General features: G+C 39.0%; 1 protein-coding gene across 3 annotated transcripts in view; it reads right to left on the bottom strand.

The window, feature by feature from the left end:
- TAOK1 (TAO kinase 1) overlaps positions 1-25,083 on the bottom strand; it is a 65,366-nt gene that overhangs the window by 19,558 nt on the left and 20,725 nt on the right. For 2 of the 3 annotated variants that reach the window (XM_071764777.1, XM_071764774.1), the window contains exons 2-10: positions 14,916-15,142; positions 10,947-11,018; positions 7,933-8,034; positions 6,960-7,005; positions 5,970-6,066; positions 5,083-5,196; positions 4,223-4,314; positions 1,597-1,690; positions 700-781 (exon numbers count right to left, since the gene is read on the bottom strand). In XM_071764777.1, the coding sequence (XP_071620878.1) occupies positions 700-781; positions 1,597-1,690; positions 4,223-4,314; positions 5,083-5,196; positions 5,970-6,066; positions 6,960-7,005; positions 7,933-8,034; positions 10,947-11,018; positions 14,916-15,047 (831 nt within the window). In that variant the 5' untranslated portion in view covers positions 15,048-15,142. Of the gene's footprint in view, positions 1-699; positions 782-1,596; positions 1,691-4,222; positions 4,315-5,082; positions 5,197-5,969; positions 6,067-6,959; positions 7,006-7,932; positions 8,035-10,946; positions 11,019-14,915; positions 15,143-16,694; positions 16,716-25,083 lie in introns of those variants that run through there. The other variant, XM_071764775.1, reaches the window with a different exon arrangement.

Below are 25,083 nucleotides of genomic sequence, written 5' to 3'. Positions count from 1 at the left end.
ACTTAGGAACATGATGGCTTTTTGCAATAATCTACACATTGGCTTTGCTTCTGGATTAGAGCAAGGAAAATCAAGTATCTGCAGCATATAGGAGCACAAATGAAGAAAAAAAACAGTAAAGCAGAAGAAAACTGTGGACAGCTGAGGCTTGTTCATCTCAAGGAAAAGTGTGAAGAATAAAAACTGTTTTCTGCTGCTTCCTTTCCTCCAGGGATACTATTAGAATTTCAGTTCTATGTGTAAAGCACACAGGTGAGGGCAGAGGATAAAAAGCCTTTAGGGGTATATATAGCATGGAATAAAGAGGGGAGTATCGAGAGGTATTTGTGAAGTAAAGCATTGGCAGCTCTGTCAGGATTAATTACAATCACCAGCAGGACAGACTAAGCTTAAGAAACTGAAACTCTTGACAAGCTGATGGACATACAGTGTCACTTTCTGAGGTGTCCTTTTATGATGAGAATGAGACTGGCTCAGAGTCACCTAGGGAGCTGTCTGGGACACTGCAAAAGGGGAGTCAAGCCAGAATCACCAGGTGGGGAAACTCCACAGCACCCTCAGCTCAGAGGTTTTGGGTTAATGGGGAAAGGGAGAATTGTTAACTGTTGCCTAGTATGGTAGGTGAAAGAGAAGAGTGTCCCAGGGCCTGGCTCCTTTTTAGTGTCATGTGTAAAACAAAAAAAAGACAAACAAACCAACCTTCAGAAGCTCCTCTGATGTAGGCCTGTCTTGAGGAATTTTCTGGAGGCAAGAATCTACGAAGTTTCGAAAATAATCGGACCTGTGGCAAGGAAAGTGAAAAAAAAACAAAAACAAAGAAAACCACAAGAAACTTCTGAGTTAGCTACCTAGTTTTCAAAGCTCATTAAAAGAATGAAGACATTTACATTTGGTCACTGCTAGCAGAACAACTTTTATTATTGCATTTTGGGGGTCAGAAAAACACATAGTATGAGCTGAATGTTTTGACAAGTGCCAGGGTATGCAATAGTCTAACCAGTCAAACTCCTAAGTAGAAAAAAAATTCTAAAAATAAGGTACAATGTGTCAGGTTAGAAGCTTAGGGCTATGGCTCAGAAAATTATAATTAGGAAGTTTTTAACTTTTGAGATCAGTTTACTCTGCTGTCTCAAAAGACAGCTGAGGCTGGGAGGCACAAAATGCTACTACTATGCTTTATTCTTCTGATGTTTACACAACACACAATCATTGCACAGAAACAGCATCTTCATCTTGCAAAGTAATACTTCCACAAAAGAAGATTTAGGAATTGACAGTGTGGTTTGTGATTAAAAAAATAGTCAACCCCACATTGTTGGCTAGCCTGGAAGCTTCAGAAGTTTACCAGCCCATGAACTGATTTTTTTACAGGATCTTATACTCTTCCAGCAGCATGTCCTCTTTCTGCTACACTGAGAGTCTCAAATGTGTATTTACTAATTGGTCAGTTCTGTATACAAAATACAGAGTGAACCTAGCAAGAACCTTCCAGCTCTGATCCTCCCAGTAGGAACCCAGCCATTTCAAGAACTCGGCATGACAAAGCACTCCATTTACAGCAATTCCCTACAACATTCCTCCCTCAGTAATACTCACCATTCATTAGACTGTAGTGTAGGGGATTCATTCTGCGCTATGTGATATAAGGCACTCATTGCGTTCATATTAAACAAAGGAGGCTTCCTTTCCGCTACACACAAAAGAAAATAATTTTTATATAGGGAGATAGTCTCATGTTTTTGCTCTTTTTTTTTTTTTTTTTTTTTTTTTTTTAGTTTACATCCCTTTAAAAAGAAAACCACATCAGCAGAAACACTTTTGCCTGAACATGGAACCCCAAATCAACCCTACCCTGCAATCAGACAGATATGTTGGCGTATGTCCTATACCATTGCAGAAGATGAAAGCACTTTGAAGATCAAATGCCTTGTCCTCTCAAGCTTTTAAATTACGTGGTTTATCATAGTTGACTTCTCTGACTCATTTTAATGTACTAAAATAGGACTAAGTTAACAGTAAGCTCTATACTCGGTGTTTAGCCACTAAGCATTCTTTCTTTCATAACCTTTTTTTTTTTTTTTTTTTTTTTAAGCTACAGTTGCAGAAATATTTAAATCCAACAGGACAGCAGTGATGAAGAAAAAGCTGGTTAAAAGAACCATTAAATCACACTTAACTGACTAAGCACATGGGCAGGAAGTCAGTAACAGGCTAACTCAAGATACTATTTTGAGAGTTGCATTCTCTTTGGCTCTTCTCTCTCTTTCAAGCTTGTGCTACTCTTATAGACTGACACAGCATGAAAGCTTAATGAGGAAGGAGATGATCTCACTGTAACAACAAAATTGAAGCTTCATCAGAATGTTTATGGGGTAAACCTATAAAGTTCAGCCTTGCCATAAACATTCCAGAGAAGCTGGTCAGGCCACAAGGATGTTCCTACACTAGAAAACTTTCCTTCCTGAAAAAAAATAAAGCTCATTTTCTGCTTTCTAATTTTGTGTTGAATAACAGCAGAAATATGTATCAGAGCTCATTGTTCACTCACAGTTATCAGAGAATGGGATAAGCTATACAAATTCCTCAGAATGGGTAAATTAAGGACAAGCCTTTCCTCAAACATAGCACTTTACCTTCTCTTGTCTGTCAGATAACCAGGTGCTGCTATTGAGGATCAGACTGATTATCCATTAAACTATTTTAAGTGACCCCTTCAACTATTTAAACTGACTATCCTCCCTTTTTTTTTTTCTCATAACTCACTCAAATAAATAAAAATCCTTAGGAAACATGGAAACTGAGCCTCAGTGAGGGCCAGTCCTATGACTAAGTAATAGTTTGAGAAGACAACTAGATGTCTCACTCTTCTGCCTTTTCCCTATGCTTATTCAAACCCAAGCAAATGAGACAACCATTCCAACCCAGCTTACAACACTCCACTGTCCTGACCTAGTCTCACCTCCCACCACACCAGAAGCTGTAGACGGAGCCTAACGCTTCATATTGCAAAAAGGCAGCGTGCAGGAAGGCACCCGGGGGTGTGGTGGCCATGAGCTCACCACATTCCTGGAGCCCTGCAGCCAGCCAAGTCTCCTTACTCCACTCAGAGCAGGACTCTGTCATGACAGTCACACCCCTTCAGCTTGCTTCATATTGGCAACAACAACAGAAAAAAAAGAAAAAAAAAACCAAAAACAACAAAATTTCTCTGCTCTGAAGAAAGAATTTATTTCACATCCTGGAAGAAACTGAAGTTGACAGCTTGGAATGCCAGACAGCATTTTTAGCTAAACTGTGCAGTTCACATGGATTAGCGTGTTCCTGAGAGCTCCAGCTGCCCGGCTGGGCTGCTCCTCCACTGAGGTCAGTTTGGAGCATGGGCAATGAGATCTGACAAGGATGGTAGGACAGCCTCAGGTGCAACGAACAGCACTGAACCTCACCAGCCCAAGAAAAACTTGCAGCTAAGTGCTTCTGCAGAGCTGGAGACTGACTAAAAGCTGAGTAGCGCTGTGCACAGCATTATGCTTCAGTGAGTGTATTTTTGTTTCATGAAAATACTATACCTTAAATTTAAATAGAATTCCATACTAACTTGCTCCTTTTAAATTTATGTTTTGTTTTAAGGAGTCTGTTCTAATGGCAATACTGTAATTTCTTTTGGGTTTGGCTTATAGGTTACTACTTCAACAGTTTATTCCCTACCTCTCTTTTTCCCCAAAAGATTTTTCCAACCAAACCTATTCACAAGGGACAATATACACTGAATATAGCTTTAAAGCTGTCCATTTATCCCAAACATCATTTCTGCAGAACTCATTACTATTTCTTATATTATCATACAAACAATATCAATTTATTCCATTAAATCTACTTCCATGCTGGTATTGTTAATGGTTCATTCCTAGAGTTGTTCAGTTCAGCAGTTAACTGCTTCTCCCACAGAATGTGAACACCTTCAGTGATACAGCCTGTCTGGTTTTTTTGTCTATATAACTCTCTTTATCTTTGGGTAGTGAAAACACCAGTTCAATAAAAAATAAACATCAAATTGGAGAGTTAGTCTTGAATTCTAGAGAGCCCATTTAGCTCTTTTCTATAAAACACAAATCCCTGAGAAACCAGGACAAGGAAGATCTTTTGCACTGTAATATAGCTGAATAAGTCCTAGGTTCTAGGTTGAATGCCTTGATTTCATAATTTTTCAAAGAAAATAACTTACCTAACTCAATACAGGTAATTCCAAGAGACCAAACATCTACTTTGCCATCATACTGCCCTTCATCCATGGCTAAAATCACTTCTGGGGCCATCCTAAAAGAAGAAATTGGTGCTCATAAAATTCTGGGCAATGGAACACGTTGTCATCATCAGTAATTCAATGAAACAGGCTGTTTCACTGATTTCTGCTACAAATAATTCCCCAAGGTATCTGGCAAGAGCATGGGATCCTGGGAACAAAGACCAGGCTCCTACAATAGCATGAGCCTACACAGAGGCTGCACAATATTCTCCTGTGCTTTGCCCAGCTCTCCATTTATGCCTATCACCATCTTCTCACCCTCCAACATTTCCAATAGTTTAGCTGCCTGCCCAGCTCTGATGGAATAATTATAGCATGCAATTGTGTAAAGACCACAGATCAGGTGCAAGAGATCAAGAGCATATAAGGGATCTGCAAAAGGTTTTGTTAAATGAATCTGGCCTTCCCTATGAGAGAAAAAACACTTTGGTTATTTCAGCAAACAGGTGCAGTGAGAACATATGAAGTGTTAAAACCACTGGGGGGAGTGATTAAAATGTATTACAGATTATTCAATCCTACCTCTACCACTTAAAGTCACGAATAGTCAAACAGAAGAAGAGCTTTATAACTTTTTGTGAAATACAAGAATTCACAATTTTCTTAAGTCAGAGCCTAAGTACAGTTTCTAAATTTTTATTTTTTTTTTTTCGAAAAGTACATTTTATCATTATCACAACCAGAAGATTACAATGGTTGTGTCAATGAAGCTCAAGTATACTGAAAGCCAATAAATGATCATTTCACAAAGCCAGAAATGCATAAAATTCTTGGCTTACCAATATGGCGTCCCCACAAATGAGTTGGCAGGAGATGCTATGGAAGCAGACCCAAAGTCAGCAAGTTTCACCTGTCCTGGCTCTGTCAGCAGGATGTTTCCTGCCTTGATATCTCTGGTTATAGAATATAAATGTCAGTATTATTCCCCTCAAAAAAAGAAAAACTTCTGGAGGACTTACTACAAGACATTAGTATTCACATGTTTAAGTTGCAGAACACTGTAATTTCCTTCAAATATAAAATCTTCACTCTTAAGTTAACAGCTTAGCATGGCCCTTGATCTTAGAATCCAGCTTGTCTTAAAAGTCAACCTGAAATGGCACACCTGGATCAGCTTCATATAAAGTTTTGCAAAACTTTCTCCACCAACTATGTCCTTTATTAATCTTTTCAAACAAGTGCTAATAATGTAACTATTCACATCCTTCACCTTACTAAAACACAGCAGTACTTTAAACACAAAGAACACTTGCATCCCATACTTAATGTATGCTTCACAACATGTGTGTTCATGTAAAACCAATTTTTCAAGTATAAGTGCTTCCCCTGCCCCAGCAATCTTTGCCTTGAAGTTGCTAGAAGCTGCTGAGGTGAACTTGTCTTGCCTTGGTCTTCACTGCTTAAGGCAGTGGAAGAGCTTAAGGTATTGGAAATCTTAGCAGACTCAGAGTAATTCTACAGAAATTATGAATACCAGCTCTAAGGGACAGTGCACACAGAGATGCAGAGCTCCCTAGCATCTCACTACTATAAATCATTACTTTGGGAGCATACAGGCACTGTCAAAAGAAAATCCCTGCTTGGAAATACTGAATTTGGGATGAAGAGGATACAATCAACAAAATAAATTACCTGTGTGTGAGACAGGAGAAGTATAACCACTTACCTATGGATCATATTGTGAGAATGCAAGTATGCTAATCCCTGGAGAGCACCATGGGTAATTGCTGCTATTTCCACTTCTTGCAATGGCTTTTTATGAACTTAAGGAAAGAATTTATTTGAAATTAAATATTAATGCAGATTGCAGCATACACGTGAGTACTGCTAACAATGTAAACAGAGAGAAAACACTACAAGTTCATTTTCACTTGGTTCAGTATAAGAAGCAAATGTAAAAACAGTTCACAGTGTAGAGTGCATTCTACAATCAGGTATAATCTTCTCACTGTAAACCAGCAGCTATTTACTACCAAAAAGAGACTATTTTGCAGCCATAAACTACATTCCTGACAGTTCTGTGACCATTCTTCCAAACATCTATTTGAGACTCAATATTCAAGTTTCCATTACTGAAGCTAAATCCCAAAGCCTGAACAATACACACATGAATAAACTGTAGTGATACAGATGATTATCCTGCAGCTCAGCCTTTTGTCCTGAAATGCTTCTGGCAAGGAAAGGAGAGGAACAACTTACTAACCACACATATATGTTGAAAGAAAGTTCACTTCAAGAAGCCTGATAGAAAAATGACTATTTAAGAAAAGGCCTCGTCCAACAAAACCCTAATACTGCTGCAGTGCTATTTTAGTCATCAGGCCTACAGTTGTTAGCAAGCATTAGGATCAACAGCAAGGGTTTGCAGAAATAAATCTTGAACTGACAAGACAGGAGAACCTAAAACTCAGAAGAAAATAAACAGCTGACTGACAACTTTAAAATAATGTGAACCAAGGAGAAACTAGGCACCTAGGAAAACCAATATTCTACAGAAAAAAATACTACAGTCATTCAAGAGTTTTAAAAACTGCACCTGTTCACACACTCTGTCTCCAAATAAAACTATACCCTCAAAGGCAATTCTGTGATGCTGTAACCTTCTACTTCAGTACTAAGCTTCTGACTTTGAATCAAATAAAGACATATGACATACCTTCTAGTAAGTCTGATGCTGATCCTAAACAATATTCCATAACAAGCTATATGGGAAGAAATCAAAATATTTGTTAGAAAATCTATAGTAGATGTATGTATTCAACATTTCTGTAGAGAAATCTCCAAATTATCACTGGTGCATACAAAGCAGTCTGCTGTAACAAAACAAATACTGCTTGTAACAATAGCCCCATCCCAGCACTGTCATACTGACCCCTCCCACAAGCACAGCTCTAACTGGAATTAGCATAAATACAAAGCAATAAAACTTGTAAGGAAGGCAAAACCATAACTAGTTATGTATGGTATTACATATCTTATTTTATATGTATGTATTTAACAGGAACGTTAAATTGCACTTAACAAGATTATCAGAGTATTAAAGAGCTATTTAGGGATTTACTTAAGATTTTGTCCCAGTGACAGGTAAACAAAAAACAAAACCACCTATAACTTTGTTGTACAGATTTACTGAAGCTACTATGTGAACTAATTACAATTTAAAATATTAGATCAACAATATAATTTCTTCAGTATATACTACAAGAATGTTGTCAATGAGAGGTATACAAATGCATTGTTAAATTATCTGCAAGCATGTAGTAAGACTTCCATACTTGCCTCGTGGGCAGTACAAGTGAAATACTCACCTTTCCTCAAAGCAAGAAAAGAGGCAGATAAATTTACTGCCTTACTGTTTATTTCAAATGCTCAAATTGAGCTAAACATACTAGAACACCACCACAATCACCTTACTCTGCAAGTGAAAGGAAAAATTTCCCTAAATCTTTTTTCCAAAAAAAAAACCAAACCAAAACAAAAAACATTCAGCTTTGCTGAGCATCTGTAAGGCTATTCTTCTCTGAGTTTGTGCAATGCAAGTGTACAGGTGCCTCTTGAAAGCCAGCTGGAGATATTTTAAAGCACTCTTAACCAAGGCAAGAGAAGTGCAGAGTGCAGCAGATGCTTACCCATGCTGTATGCTCCCGCAAATAGCAGCCTTTGTATTCTATACTGTTAGGGTGTTTTATTCTTTGGAGGAACTTGACTTCCTTAATAATATCCTGCCATTTCTGTAGAAAAGAAAAGGAATAGAAAGACTTCATAAAACTGTTACCTTTGTTTTGGGGGGGGCTGTTGTTAAGTCAGTATGTATTTTAATAATTTTAAGGGGAAAAACTTCTCATGGTTCCTAATCAAAATATTTTTACATCAACACCAAGATATTCACTACCTAACTCCTCAACAGATCTACAAAACAAGTTATTGATTGATTAGGATCTATATGTAAGGATCTCTCATCAATATACTACTTTTATTTACATGTATGCATAGAATATACTGGTAAACTCCTAGTATCTGAGCAAGTCCTCAAAAAATAAGCACTCCTTCTCTAAGGGATACCATTTCTGTTGTCAAACCAAACATACATCCCAACCAGAAAGAGATGTGGATGATAAGTGTCTGTCAGCAGGATTAGCTGTCTCTCACTTAAATCTTCATATAACAACCTATCCCAACTAGTACCTACATTACACTGGATGAGGCTCCATTTATCACTCACCAAATATCTGACTACATTCTTGATAATGTTCCTTCATTACCAGTTCAGTTTTTATAAGGACTGATTTAAGATGAGTTACCTATTAGGTTAAGGGGAAGGGCTGTGCAGGAGCAAAGGAGAAACAGATAAAACAAAATCCAGGTTTGTAACAAGGGGAGTTCTGCCAGTACAACTTTAAAGTACAGAAGAGACCAAAATGTCATATTCTAACACAGGGATGGACACTGCCATCACTCCACTTGGAGGAAATTACCAAAATTTGCTGCATATCTTTACCTCCTCCACAAAGAAAGGCAAATGTTTATGAGTACAACAACAAAACTACAACTACAAGAAAAGATTTTTGAAAACAAACACAGTAGCTCAAACCACTGAAGTATGCAGACACCAACACAAGAGTGTTGACACTGAAAATGTTTTTGAGAAAGAGTATTGGTTCTGAACCCAAAACCCTAAGTTCAAATGCTGTTCTCCAGGTCCTGTTATCCCTCAGCACACATATCCTCAGGGTAGGATTCACAGACAGACAGAGGTCCCATATTCCCAAATGCCTTGGAAAACACATGAAAAACTCAAATCCTCCTCAATGAAAACTTCAGGGTCAGAGAAACACATGAAGCCAGGGAACATGGTAGCCACAACAGAGGCAGCTGATTGAGGAAGCATTTCTCAACATCAGAGACTTCAGGAGAAGGATGTTAGTGTAGTTGTACTAACACAAACTCTTGCTGACACCCTGGTTCCAGTACATTAACACCTTCTTGCCTTTTACCTTTACCCTCAAAGGCTTCGAGGTACTAAGCAATAAAATGCAAACGAAGAAAGTGCCATGTTAAACTTCTATATCAAGAAGAACAAGGTGGCATATTAGTTAAGACATATTCATGATTTCCTGCATTTAAAAAAAAAAAAATCTCCAAGATCATATTAAGATCATGGCACTACATATCCCAAAGATTTTTAGCTTATCTTTAGTCTAAAATATGTTTTGGAGACAAATTATTCCCACCAAATAAAAAAATCTTATTATGAAGCCAAACTAAATATAAATGACACCAGAATGCCTCTAGTCAATTTTCTTTCCATATGCTAGATCATAACTCTAGCAAACTTCTGAACAAGACAAATAAATACAGAAGCAAAATAGAAAGTGCTTCCATCTTGGTCTTATTACTTTCTTCAAAATAAAGAAACATAAGCATTGAAGACAAACAAAAGCTATTTCTGAAGCATGCACAGTTTGCTTCATTCATGTGAATAGAGTATTTATAGCTCACAGTAATTAAAACAGTAGGACAAGTAGTAAGTACAAATTATTCTTTCATCAGTACACAGTTAAACAAGTCACTGCAGTGACAAAATAGAAACACACATAGCAAATTTAACTGTGAAGCTAGAATTTAAGACTGCTGGAGAGACACTGCCACCTCTCCCTCCTACACAGACACACAGAAAAGAAGGAATAGTTCAGCTCCTTGTAGTGCAGATGATCAATACATAAAAGGCAGGCACAAAAAGCTATGAGCTGTTAATCAAATTCATCGGAGCAAGACTGCTCCTAAGACTGGAATATAAAGAATGGAAGGAGGGAACCAGAAATGCCTTGAACAACCTGCTTGCAATAAATACTTCTGCTGAAAAATCACACTGTGATTTGAGAGATGTCATTAACCAGAAATAATACCAAATCAGCTGCTCATGTCATGTTGTGCTTTTCAAAAATCTGTATTAGCACTTAAACATTTCAAGTATAAAATCAATTCTCTCTGTTAAGTGTCGCAGGGAAAAAAACACACGTTGGGTGGCTATGAAACACCAAACATTTACATCTCAGAGGCCTACTTTTACAGACTTCTCTGCAAAGACTGCCTTAGTCCCTAGCTCTGGCAGTTCTTCCATAATTATGCTGCTGTTCAGATTTTCAGATTCATTCATTAGCTGCTGTTTGCTTTTTTTTTCTTTTTAGCTCCTCATCAGCACACTCATTCCAGGGAAGGATGCCTTCTGCCTTGCTACTTTGTATAAGCAAGATTCCTTCTGAATCTCACTACTGCATCCACAGCTACTATTCTTTTGTTCAGTAAGCTATATGGTTATTTTAACAGGTATTTAAAATAGAACATTCAAGGGCAACAAGACATCTTGACAAACAAAACCACTGGTTTTAATTTTCTTTTTTGCTTTCTATACATTTATATGGTCGCATAAAAGATTCTGTTGTGTCTGGAAGCAATGGTCCCACCCATCTTTTCCAGGAGCAGATTAGGCAGAAATACACTGTGAACAGTAAATTGACAGTATTCTCATTCACCTTTACAGTTAATGAAAAGCCTCCCCTGCTGTAGCCCAGGATAACTAAAGTCATCCCTTCTAATAAGTACTTGCAATGGTCAAGATTTAGCATGCAATGTTTCTACTCACCTCGTTGGACTGCTTCCCACTATATGACATTTTCTTGATGGCCACCACTTCATTGGTGCGCACATCACGTGCCTGCAACATGAAAACACAATGAATCAGTTCTTCAGATCATTAATTCCCCCAAGATCAAACCAAATGTACCCATAAAAAAACCTTTATCCATTAGTTAACTTTTACAGAGAGTTAAAATACAATTTTATTCAGTCCAGACTCAACAGAAGCAAGACTCAGCTCCCTTGTTTCATTCCAAAGGTAAGAAAGGATGGAAAAGGATAGGCAGGAGATGGCCACCAGTTAATCCCAGTGCTGCCACAAATTCCCACCTATTTTGCCTTAAAGGAAGGCAGCTGCTACAGAGATGGCAGAGATGTAAGCAACCCATCCTGATTCCTTCTCAGACTTTCACTTTCTCAGTCCAACAATAGTATCTTTTACAGTGCACAACAAATGTAGATGGGTTTTCACACATCAAAGGCAGACTTCCTGCCTTCAGACAGCAATAATCCAAGATAAGATGTAGACAATAAGTTTTGTTTAATTTAGCACCTAAGCAATGGCTCCTTCACCCTGGAAGGGGAAGAGGCAGCTTCACCTGTCAGGAAAGATGGTTCCAGAGAGGACCTCAGCCTCCCCTCCAGTGGGGATTTCAGCAGCAGAGAGGGGCAATGGAGGAAAAGACCTCTGAGCCTCTCTGATTATGTACAGTCAACTTGCACACAAAGCCAAATGATATAAATCAAAATACGTGCACCTTAGCATTCACTGATGACTGATGAAAATGATGGGTTTTAATAGATTTTGTACTACTACCAGAACATGGATTAATGAAGTACTGGGATTCTGCTTTTTGAAAAAAGGTTTTTCAGTCATGTTTTAATTCTGCCATTCATAACAAAGAGGTTCCCAGAATTCCTGTCAGTCTATTTTAACCAGTTATGATAAGCTTGAACCAATACTATTTTTAGTGTTTTTTTCTGTTTGAGAGGATCCTTCCTACTTTCTCACTGATATTACAGTACCTCTAAGGTTGCGAGGGACACATCTAGTTTTATTTTTTGAGACAAAAAAAAATGAAGAGTAAAATTCTGCTTGCCAGACCTGTACTAATTCAAGACAATCTCTGAAACATGCAAACCAGTGGAGAACTGCAATAAAACAGGCGTGCAAACTTCTAAAGTAGAGCAGAAGGAACCCAGCTGTAACAAAAGGGAGCAGGTTATTCTTCTTGCTCCATCTGCAGTGCTCCGGTGTAGTGGGTTTCCTGTGTCAAGTGAAAGCTGTTATTACCCTGCAGAGCAGGGAGCAGGGTAAGGATAATACCAAAATGATTCAGAGGTGCCAGACTTGCAGTTTCTAAGAAACTAAAACCAGGACTTGAACCAGCAAAATTCATGTTAATCATGAAAGAAAAAAAAGAAACTTTCTGCCACTGCAGGATGTAACAAACAAAAGAAGGGACAAGAGTGAACATTCTCAGGCAGTTACTGTACAAGACAAATTTATCACCCCTTCTTGGGATCACTGCTAAAAGGAAAGCAAGATAGGTATAACTAACAACAAAAGACTAAACTGCATTTAAAAAAGGGAGGGGGAGATGTCAAGATCATATGGATTTTTCTATTTGTTAATTACTCCCCCATCTATTTATCATCCAAATCTTTGGCCCAGGCTTTGCATAATGAAAGCAGACTGGTGAGAGGGGTGCTATGTATTAGAAAACACAAGCAAACGACCCCTGATCATATTTGCCCAACACCTACAGTCCTGCACTGCTGCTGGAGGGCACAGCTGACACCTCAGGGATGATACTTCACAGTTTCATTCACTTTTTTAGTTTCCTTGTGATCTTGGGTAACTGAAAAAATACAGTGTCTAAAGAAAAGCCATGAAGATGTTACAAGGCCAGATAACTTAAACCATCCCAGTGAACAAGGCTTGGTTTATGGCAGACATTGCAGCACATATATTCTGCTTTCCCAAAAAAACATCAACATCTGGTGACCAGAGTAAATTCAGCTGTGACACAAGCAAAACATGAGCAAAGAAAAGGTGAAGTATGTCATCAGCTTTGGTAATATGCTTTTAAGTGGTTATTAACTCCAATCCAATATTGCATTGATTAAAGAAAATTTAATTGTTTGTAGTAGCAGAATCAAAACCTTGTTAAAGAAACTGAAGGGTTTTTACCCCTAGCTTTCCAGAGGAATAAAGGACTCAAGACATACACTTCTCTACCTCACTTCTTTATACTTATTTAATTTAAACCAAATTTCTCCTTCCATGTTTTCATCTTTTGGGCTTCTGTTCGAGGTATCATGTTACATAAAACAGTTTCAAATTCAGGATGTTATACTAGTAAAAAGATACACCATAATACAACACAAAAATGTAAGTTAAACCTTTGTAACACAAGCATGGCAACAGCATATCTCTTTTGTTGGAAATTCAATTGGCAAAAAGAAAGCCCTTGATGGGTTGGAGCAATGTTACACATTGCTTACCCTTGTCTTTTTCCAAGTGCCAAATTAGAGGTACTGCTATCAAAGAAGCACAATCCAAACACCATCAAGTAATTGCACTCTTTAGTGAATAAATACCAACTTAATGAATTGGTAGTCTAAAATGGTGGGGGGAAAAAAAAAAAAAAAAAAGGAAAAAAACAAAACAAAACAAAACAAAACAACCCAAGAAATTAATGACCTCTTACTTTGGATCTCCTTGAAGAAGGAGCTGGTAATGGGCAATCAGCCCTTACCCACAACTAAAATTGCAAAGGCCAAGACAGCAGCTCCTGGCTGAGGTCTGGGAATGCTGTTGGCCCTCAGCTCACAGGGTACCTCCAGCTGTGCTCTGGTTCTCCATACCCGTGTGGGTCCAAGCAGACCTCTAGAAGGCAGAGCATTCCTGAAAAACTTCCATTACATTCTACATAACAGGAAGACAGATTTGTAAGTTCCCTCCTTTTATATCCTCTCTGTAACTGAAGTTAGTAAATGAGATGAAGGCCACAGGTGAGTTCTGCCTCGTTAGGAAACACTTCCTCCCCCATATCTGTTCCCAGACAGTGGCAGCTCATAGTTTTAAGCAGGGAACAAAATTAAGAAGCTTTTCCTAATTAGTTCATCTGTGCTGCATTAAATTTGTGCTGGAAGGTTCCCAACATGGTCTGCTGCAATTATTAACCATGAATAGACATCTCATAAAATACTGACACAAATGGCTTTCTGAAGGAAAATTGGCAGTTTTGGCCACACCTCCTATAATTATAAATGTGAAAAGGTTTTCTGAGGAAAATGTTTTTTTAACGAAGGTCTCACAGTATGCACTTTGGTTAACAGTAACCTGCAAATGAGGTTACCATGAGACATCCCACCTCCAGTTGAGCTACACGAGCAGCCTGGGAAAAATTCTGCTGTCCAGACGTTCATGTCAAGTAAGTTTTATGCAGATGAATACTGGGATTTTTGCCTGCAGTAGAGAAGGATGTGACAGGACAAATGACAACAAGAGCGCCGACACTCAGGTGTCAAGCACAAAGAATGGCTTCAAGGGAGCCTGGGGGTATGCATAAAGGGAGAGAGAACTCAATTTCTCTCAAGGGGCAGGAGAATAAAGGAGATAAAGGAGAAGATCAGACCAAGAGAACTGCACGGCCAGTCAGAAGTGATGGAATAGAGATCCATGTTTTAATTTGCAGATAAATCCCTGCTTGCAAAATAATAAGGCACCTAAAGGCAAAAGGCAGGTGTCACATTTGCAGTTTTTCTTTTAATTTTGTACGCAAACACCTTACAGATACTGTGCATCTGTGAATAGACTGAAACTGTACAAACACATGAGCAAACATCTCTGTCCCAATCAGACCATAAAAACATTCACAGTATTTTTCATCAACACATTCAAAAAGAGTCTACATCCACAGTTCAGAGAAAGACACAGCTGAAATTCACAACTCGGGGAGCTACTTACAAAATAAACTGCTCCGAAGCTTCCATGGCCAATCTCTCGGAGATCTGTGAAGAGCTTTTCTGGATCTTCTTTAAAGAAGAGCTCTGCAATTTCTGGGTCCTTCAGGCTGCCCGCTCGGCTGGTTGATGGCATCCTGCTGGGCAGTTAGCCGACCGACTATCTGGGTTTAAAGTGCTGCCTCAACCCTTGGTTCATCTGTATGAATGGAGCCTCTTCAGCATGGATTACTGCAAGAAAAAGATTGCAATCCTTCACTGATTATCCTCTCCTCAAAGAGCCAGAAACAAAGCTACAGCAGAGCAGCTTCACTTTCTATCAGAGCAAGCATCCCCGTTGCGTGAAGCAACACAAGCTATCTGCTGGGATCATGTCACAGTCCCACTGTGACAGCAGTCAAGTGTTTCTACAGAATACAAACCAAAATCATAATACAAAATGAGACTCAATCCTTCCTCCAGCATCTGCTGTCACCTGCAGAGAGGTCAACAGAATCTCCCTGGCCTCCAGCAATAACCAGTTTGTCACCAGTGAGCCCATATTACCTTGACACCCTCCCTCCAAAGAGTTACACGAGCTGCCCCAAAGCATTGTTTGGACTTCGTGAAGTGGATGACATAGCAGTATTAATATTATTAGTATTTATTCATATAAATATCTATATATCATGGTCTTTGCAAGACAGAATATATGGTACAAGTATGATGTGCAGAAACCACCACTGCTATTTACAAATCTGTATTTACATTGTTTAATCCACCTCATTATTTTTTCTTCTGCCATTGTATTCCAGTTAAGAAACAGCCAGTGATCAATTTTTACTCATTTCAGCGTGCATGTGGAAACCTCTCTAAAGCTTCTCCTTCCAGCTAAATAAGTTATGATCCTTGTTTTTTTTCTTCTACTAAATTCAAGATCCCCACCTATAAATGCCACTCTTCACATTCTAATTTGAAACCCCCTTCTCTGGAGGAACAGCATCCAGAAGAGGAGATACTCCATGCCACATAACACTTGGCTTTCTACTCTGCTTCAGCAGATGCAAACATACATTTTAATTGTGATAGCACATGATTCAGCCTTCTACAATAGCCCATTGGCAAACACTTTCTTCAGAGGAACTCGTAACTTCAGATGCCACTGGGAATGTACAAAATCTTTCCTGTTTGCATTGTGCATTTCCTTTAATTTATTCAAAGTGTATCTTGGAATTTAGCCACAATAAAAGTATATTTTCAATTTGTGATAGGATTTTACTGTATCTTTGCAATAGGTGAAACAAAACAGCCATTACAAGCAAACGGCACTCCCATCCTAAATGAAGGGTCACCAATAAAACCAGTTCTGTGTCGCTGGCAAACAATCACACATCTCAGTTTTTTCCAAAAATCCCTGTCTGGTCAAGACCTGGGCTTTTAGAATTCATATTTCATATATCAAATTTTCTTCTTAAAAAAGTTTATAATGGAAAAAAGACAAGAAACCTGTTTAACCAACATACTAGAAGGCCCTATCCCCATTTTTCCTCCTTTTCTGGACACTATTCCACCTTTCTCCAAGCCTCTAGATCATCCATGAATCATTTGTTTTCCCCTCCCTGCAGAACAATTCCTACAAGAATGGAAAAAGACACACTCCTGCATGTTTATGCTCAGTGATACTCTTCTGTACACAGTTGCAGCATGTGAAAGTGCCAAAGACTGCCAGCTCCTTGTTAGTTCAAATAACTGCCAGCGTCGCTACACAGAGAGTACGACTGTGTGAGAGACAGCCAAGACATACCTAGCTGTAATGTCTGCAAGAGTCTCCTGTGTTCCTGCTGAAGATGTGTGGGAGAGAGAGGGCAGGGAAGCAAAGCAAAGTCCAGCATTTTCATCGCTTTCCTCCATGCACCCGGTATTCAGAAAGATTTACAACGCAACCCAAAATGTGTTTTCACGCTAGCCCGCTCTCAGGGGCTAAGGAAAAAAATAAAATATTCAAATCCCAGCGGTGGACCAAGTATAAAAACGTATCTATCTCACACACATGGAAAATAAGCAGCTGTTCACAACTCTGCTATGCTGAGCGTGCACACACACACTTGGTTACCGAGGCGGGATCATTACAGGAGCCTTCCAACACCCTGAGCTGCCGACCAAGGCAAGCGAGATGCATGGAACAGGACTGCAATATCTCCACCTTCCATTGCATAATGCAGTAAAGCACACCGTGTGGGAAGGGAAATAATTAGCTTCAATTCAGCCTGTACCTGAAGCATGTTATATTTATGAAGACTGGAAGAAAAGTTGGGTTGGTTTTTTTTTTTGGTATTTTTCTTGCTTTCTTTCAAATAAGCCAACAATATTCCACTTGATTCCAGCTCTAACAAGGCACATAACACTGAAAGACAACTGTTTCACATTTACAGCCCTCAACGAAACAATAGACAAAAAGCATCAGTCAGAAAAGCAAGAGAAAGGAGCTGGGGGAAGGGAGCTGATAACCAGAGCACACTCAGTATTATTGAAGGAATGTTTCTTGGATCGACGGTAATGATGTCATGTTCCATCTTTTAAGAAGCATCAGATTCTTACAAAAAGGACATTGTTGTTCCAAAGCAACTGCTGCAATCCCAGAATGCCCTTTTCCCTACATCTGTTAGTCAGAGGGGCTAGGCTGGGATAAACCTGCTAATATGGCCAAAAGTCACATGTCCCCGGGAGCCTGCGTCTGTGTGGGAGCCAGGGCGAGGAGAAAAGCCCCGTGCACACACAGCCATGGTGGATCATGGCCTCCTCCCCTTCCCCACCTACCCTCGATGCCAAACCAGCTACTAGACCCCTTCTTGGCATAATTTCTGAGCATGCCTCTGAAATGTCATCAACATCATCAACTTTTTACCGCTATTAAAGCTCTTACCAGGCTCACTGAGAACACAAACAGGCTCGTACGGGACCAGCTACTGGCCTTGCAATGGCCCATCAGAGCAGAACTCCTCATCTGCTTGTGATACACTTTCAAATACAATTTTTCCCCCTTTAAGCCTGAGAGCATTGAGATAAATTCAGTTCTCTTTATTCTTGAAAATAATTGCTGCTTTGAATTGCATGAGAATGAAAACATGAGAATAAAAACATTAAGTATTAAAACCTATTTAAGAGAACAGTCAGAAAAGTAGACATGACACTATGGTTATCATTTGATCTGCTTAGATGGAACAATAAAATGCATTAATGTAAATTCCATCCATATGAAAGCTTTGGACAGTAAACGTTCCCATTTTTTTTATGGATACTACAATATTAAATTTCCTTAAATTCTTCTTTTTACCCAGACAACAGGCACTGCCTGCCAGCACCATGAGCCGAGGGGCTCTGCCTCCCGCCTTGCAACACCTGAACACTGGGGGAAAATGGAAGTGAGGTTAGGAGAAGGGGCATGCAACATGGTTATTGCATTACTTTAAATGTAGTAAAAACACAGACTAGTTAAGATCTTAAAAAAATTAAACTGCACTGAAAATCATATACCAGCAGGAAACTGGTTTTCTAAATTAGGGTCAAGTTGCACTTACGTATTTTACATTCTTCTGATGCAGTCCCTTTACTACAGGTTTTTTGGATCAGTGCAGCTATACTGTTAAACACAACTGTTCCCAGTGGATGGGACTGACTGATATCTCACTTTAGACAGCTCAGATTAAGTAGCCAGATCCTGGTTGTGGCCAAGAGACAGGATCCAGAACTATCTGACTGCATCTGACTGAGAGGCAGCATACCTACAATCCACCTTGCAAGCTTCTAAAATTGGATGAAAAATCCTGTTTTTTCTCTCTTTGCAACTCATTGGGAGACAGAATATTGCACTGCATAAACACAGCTATTGGCCCTTACATCAACTCAACTCACAACCAACAAGATGATGTAGGAATACGAGAAAGATTCAAAATAAATCGAAGCACAGGACTGGACCAACTCTATTTCCATACAGCAGGGTGAACCAACTACGTGTAGTTACTGGCTACTAATATTGGTGTAAATGACACTGACTACAGGACAAAATATTTTATCAAATTACTTTCATCTGAACAACTACCAGTTAGTAGAAACCACATGCACACATCCACAAAAGTCTATGAATCAATAAGATGTCACATCACTGTAATTATGGCTACATTAAATGTAGAAACACGCTTTGAACCCCTGACATAAGGAAGTTGAAGATGAGGACAGGGTAAGACCTGTTCTCTTCTGAATTTTCTGCCTCCCTGCCATGTCATCTCAAGCTGAAGTAAGACCCACCCCGTGACTAACATCTCCTGGGATCCTGCAGAGCAGAACAAGCAAATCTCTGAATGGTCTGCTGCCATATTTAAAGTGGAAATTTAAGCCTTATGCTACAGAGACTTCAGAGAAATGAAAATCTCTCCACAGCAAAATATCTGACGGCTGTCAGTGTCACAGATAACTGTCTTCAGGTAATAAACACACATCCTAAGAAGACAATGTACACAGCCTCCTCCGCAAAGGAGAAGTGAACCTACTCGCTGAGTTTTCCATTATTGTTATTTCTCAAGTTCACAACCAGATCAAGTCGGTGAGAGTGATGGTGGCCAGAAGGTATTAGGAAGCTGTTAGGTTACACTAAACATGAACACGCATCGAAGCACCTATAAGTCCTTAAGATGGTTTGAAAATTTGTAAAAACCAAAATGTGACAATTGTAGGTTGCTTGTTGATTATTAGCATGAAAAGCAGTGCATTTTGTCCAAACAAATAAAGTTTCAAGGAATCAACACGTTCAATATCCTTCAGCTTCTATACACAGGAATGTTATAACCAGAGTGAAATACCATGTGAGCACAAAATGGAAATCACAAACAGATCTGTGCATCCATCATTCTGTGTCTCCATGTCACTGGGCACCAACAGACGTGCGTGCTGCACGGACTCCTATGATGGTGAATGAGGCTGAAAGGAATGCTCCCCCCCATTACTGAATTATAATCAAAAAACTATTTGCAAATTGAGACATAAATCCTGTTTTATGCTAGAGTTATCTGCTACACAATACTTAACACTAAAATCTATAAAAATTTATTTTTGGTACTAAAAGTAGGCACATCATGTGTTTTCCCCCAGACAGAATATACATAACACTTTAAAAACACAACAAACAAATCAGGAGACCAGTTTAGCACCTAAAGACTACAAAATTAATATTCAGCACAGAAAACTACTGGTCCTTGGCATGTCTTCTTACTCAAAGTCTGAAGGTGAATAAATGACCATCAAAAAAAACTCCATCCCATCATCAAAAACCAGTTCACCACAACAGAATTTCATCTGGAAACAGATATTTAGATTTTTTTTTTTTTTTTCAAGCATCTGCATTGCACATAGTACGAAAAAGTTGCTAAATTTTAGTGTAATTTCCTCTGGCAGGATCTAATGCAAGAGCATCAAATAGATAGGGAATGAGTGTCATAATGCAACTGTCAAAGGGAAAAGGGATTTTCTCTTACTTGCATATGGGTCAGATCTGGGGAGTATATGAAGCTGCAATTAAATTATCCTTTCAACACACTATTAAAAATTTCCTGAATGGCTTCCAGCTGACACTGAAAATTTCCACCACTATCATAAATATCATGAAGTAAAACTATTGAAAGAATTTTTTTTTTCCTTACAATTATGCATAAACTGAGAGTTGGATGGCAAGAATGCTTAAAATACTGACTTTTAAAAATTTCTGTATAGCACTGAACATTTCACTTAAAAGCACGATTTTTTTGGAAGTAACAGACAAATCACTCCCCATTTTTGACAGACTGAATACAAGCCTGTAAGACAAAAAAGTTAAATTATAAAATACAAGTTGTATGCAAAATGAGAAGTAGTGACTATTACATGCATTTTCAGAAAAGAAATATTAAATAACACTTTTCTTGCACAGAAACCAAAAATAACAGCATGTATGAGCTGTCTGGTTAGAAACCATGCAGAGGAAACCACAGCTGGACTTTCAGTATCATATACGCCTGTTGGGTGGAGAAGTTTCTTTTGACATACATTTGACATATATCTGAGATGCCAACGAGGCAAAACAAGGCCACAATGTATGGAAGGAGAAGACAACGTGATGAACGGCATATGTGTTGTCCGAGAAAGAAAAATACTACTCATTTTTCTCTAAAATGTACTCTCTTCAGGCAAAACTGGTATTTTGAAATACCAGTGTACTCTCCTCAGGCAACAGCGGTTGCAATACTCACCCCTCAAACCCAAGGGGATGAAAGTGTGATGGTCTGACTAACTTGGTATCAGAAACAGCAGGGCTGTACACTTCTGGACATACTAGAAAAGATGATGAATGTCCAGCATCAGAAGCTTTGAACACCCATCCCACCAGGCAGTGCTGATATAAGACTTTACGAATGATGCTGCTACCCTTGATTTATCTTGCAATCTGTGAAGAAATCAGCCTAAAAAAGTTTAGCCAGATAAACTCTATGCATGGTGGTATCTTATCTGGAAATATAAAGGGTAGACAGAGATTACCTATTATCTGTCCTACCTACTGTCACTTTGCTATTCATCAAACCCAAGCACTGGCCACCCTGCTGCAGTAGGGCTGTGCAAGGAGACCTGAGCCGGTGTGTCCCTTCTGCAAGGGCACAGACAGAAGTAGTTCTGTTGGCTGGTCTGAAATTCAGGGGAGCACTGCACTACTGCTGGATTCAGGTTCATCTTCTATCCACCTCTCTGCAGATCTCTGAAAATACAGGGACACATGTTGATTGGGTGCTTTATGGTTACTGAGAACCTACATTCTCAATCACTGTGCTCAACTTCTTCCAGCAAGGTTTTCAGAACTACATACCATGGGTTTTTATGCAATTAAAAAAAAAACATCCTGGCAACCCACCAACTGCTTGGACATTCCTTAAAGCCTCCCTTAACCTAGGCTCTGGTCCACACAGTCAACTCTTTTTTTTTCAGATTCTAACAAAATCAGAGCAACTTAACACACATTGCACACATGGAAGACAAGTTACTCTCTGCTCACAGCAGAAAAAGGCTGTTTCCTTGAACAGCTAAAAATCAGCTTCCCATCCATGCTCAATTACACCACGGCAGATGGTATCAAGACAGTTGTATTCTAGGTGACTATCACAATGGAAAGTCTATCAGCATCTCCAAGCCTCTCAAATCAGATGGTAATTTTAGCCACTTGATTCATGTGTAACCACATACCACAGACTTGCGCACTCGGGTGAGCCTCTCCCACCAAGCTAACAACATGTTACTTTTCTCCTCCTAGTTCTGCAATTTGTAAATCTTCCTAGAGTGGTAATTAAGAAAAAAACAAAACAAAAAACAAACAACCCAGAAATGGAACAAGAGAAATGTGGAGATGAAGCAAGTGGCATTCAGCTCCTCCCATGTCCTGCAAAAGGGGCAAGAGGCACACAGGAACTTTTGGGATGCTGCTAACTTACTATTACCACTTAGTGTTGAGCTGAAGCTATGATGAAAAAATGCTGAAAAAAAGTTGTGAACTTATCTTTCTCTTCATTATCTTAAAATCATTCTTTTTGGTAGACTTGTTCTCCACATAGTCATTAAGTCCACCAGTCATTAAGGAAAAGGGCAGCTGAATGACACTCTACAAGAGATTGATTGAAAAATGTTTAATATTCAGAAGAAAAAAAAAAATCAGAAATTTTGTCACAAAACTGATGAAAAAAGGAATTATCCTGAAATAGTGCCAACTACAAGCACAGTAAAGACATCTAGGATGGGTTCAGAACACTGTATTGTAGAAGGTAACTTGTGGACCACGGAAGGCTCCACTGAGATATTGCTCTCTTCCATAATGCTCTTCAATCTCAAACTTATGTATGTGAGATGCTCCTCTGCTTTCTGCCAGTCTTCAAGGGAAAGGAAAAGAGTCCCATCTGAGTCAGGAGCCCCTTCTGCTTCCAAAGCCTGAAGCAGATGAGATCTTACAGCCATGCTGGACACTTCTATAACTTGCATGATGACAGTAACGTGCACCTCACCTGGTCTACAATCCCGCATACGCCAGTGTAAAAACAGAACTCCTTCCTCTATGATCCCTCTGCTGCTGTTTATCCCTAGCAGAAGTTTACAGGAAAACATGGTCATTACATGCTGTCCTCTTAATATCTTTCACATTCCCTCATCTATGCATTTCTAGAAGGAATAGCTCTAAGGTCAAGACGAGTCCGCACCTGGAGATTGTGGTGAATTCTGTCAGCTTTTGGTCTGTGTGAGCACATATGTTCAAACAGGCTTTTCTTCCCCAACAGGGTAAATTTTCCTTAATATGACAAAGAACAAGCTTATCATTCCAGTTGGATTCCTTTTTTCAATTTCTTTAAAATAAGATTTTTGAGGAATGCCTCTGTTCTGAAAAAAACCTCTTTTTTCTTTCTTTCTCTGCACCTCTACCTGTATTTTTTTCTTGTATTATACTTCTTCAGAGAACAGCCTCAAGGAAGACACTTTAATGTGAAGGTTGCTGCTTGCATTTCTCTTACACATGCACTTGTAGCCTGTGTGGCTTGCTTTGATTTCCTCTCAAGATTCTGACACTGAAATGTCCATCATCAGCTCCCTGAATTACTTACCCTTGCACACTTTCTGATCCCGCTGAGTTGTTCTGCTTGGATGTTTACTTTCCAGGAACATCACTAGCAAAAGGGTCAGAAAGCAAAAGGGTCCCAAACCTCCATTGAGAAGCCAGAATCTGAGTTTCTGGGTTGGGTTTAAGTATTTGTTAGTATGATCCACACCAGCAGTAAAGCCAGCAGTGCATCAATTATCCTATGCTTTCAATTTAAAACAAAATGGAAAGAGTTTTCTGTATTCTATAATAATTTCTGATTATTTCTATAAGCTTAGAAGTTTTCTAAGTAGTGGAGAAGATAACTCTTAACTGGATAAGCCTATTCCTGTGTTAAAGACAGATACTGTGAGCAAACTATATCCGTTTTGACAACATATGCCAGTTATAAACAAACATGGATGTGCCTAACACTATCTGTACTCTTGAAAATACTGTTTTTTTTGTTAACTGCCAATTTTTGCAACATCACTCACTTGATAATCATCACATCTACCACTGACCCTACCACTTAAATAACACAAATGAAAGGCATTACTGATGCAGCTGAAACAAACACTAATGCCAAAAAGCATCCTGTATTTTTTTTCTCCTACTTAACCATCCCACAGGATCAAGAGTTAGACCTACAAAATAGTTGAAGAAGAGCCAACACTCATTTCTCAAAGACCAATATCATGAAAGTTCAAGAAGCACTAACCATGCCCTGACATCTTCATTCAACACTAACATCTCTTGAATGTCTTTGCTTGTGATAGTTCTGGTACATTTATTAAGAAGGTCAGATCTAAATTTAGTAATTCCTTAGGCTAGCAGAGCTATGAGGAAGGCAATTGGAAAAAAAATTAAATCTTCTGTCCCCCTTCTTTGGCAATTCATTAAATTCACAGTAGTTGCCAACTCTTTTCCTTTACTACGTAAAGCATTGCACTGATGCACATTCTGTGACTGCATCACCTACAGACAGCTCTCCATGGCCACGTTTCTTGGACTGAAGAGCACACGTTTTAATGACTCCAGTGCAGGAGATGCTGTGCTGGCAGCACACTGGCCAGCAAGAGGCTAGCAAGCAGGCAGCTGATGAGAGTCAATTAAGTCTAGTGGCAAAATACTGGGAAACTCCAGCTGCCCAGGAAAAAAAAAAAAACACACCAAAAAAAAAAATTAGTCAGCTCCCCTAATGGGACTTGAGTTTAAGGAAACCTTTTCTCGACCCCAAAGCAATTCTGCTCCAGAACAATAAATATAGTGAACGTAAGCAAATTAGCTATTTTGGATTCAGCATAAATAACTCAGAAAATAAGCTACTAAAGCTTACAATATAGATAATTACCCTTGAGAAAAGAAGTAATTAAAAAGTAGCAGTATCACACACAGTTTTAGAAGGGAGACCTGAAAGGAAGTAATTTAAAGTCTTCCCGACCAACAAATAATAAATAAATAAATAAATAAGTATGCTTAAATTGAATTTTGAAATTGAATTCACCAGTGTGCAGAAGAATGCCAGGACAAACATCCACCTCAGCCAGAGGCTATG

This window comes from Heliangelus exortis, chromosome 21 (genome assembly GCF_036169615.1).
Source record: "Heliangelus exortis chromosome 21, bHelExo1.hap1, whole genome shotgun sequence".
Lineage (NCBI taxonomy): Eukaryota > Metazoa > Chordata > Aves > Apodiformes > Trochilidae > Heliangelus > Heliangelus exortis.
Note: the sequence above shows the minus strand (reverse complement) of the source record. Positions and strands in the feature narration are given on the sequence as shown.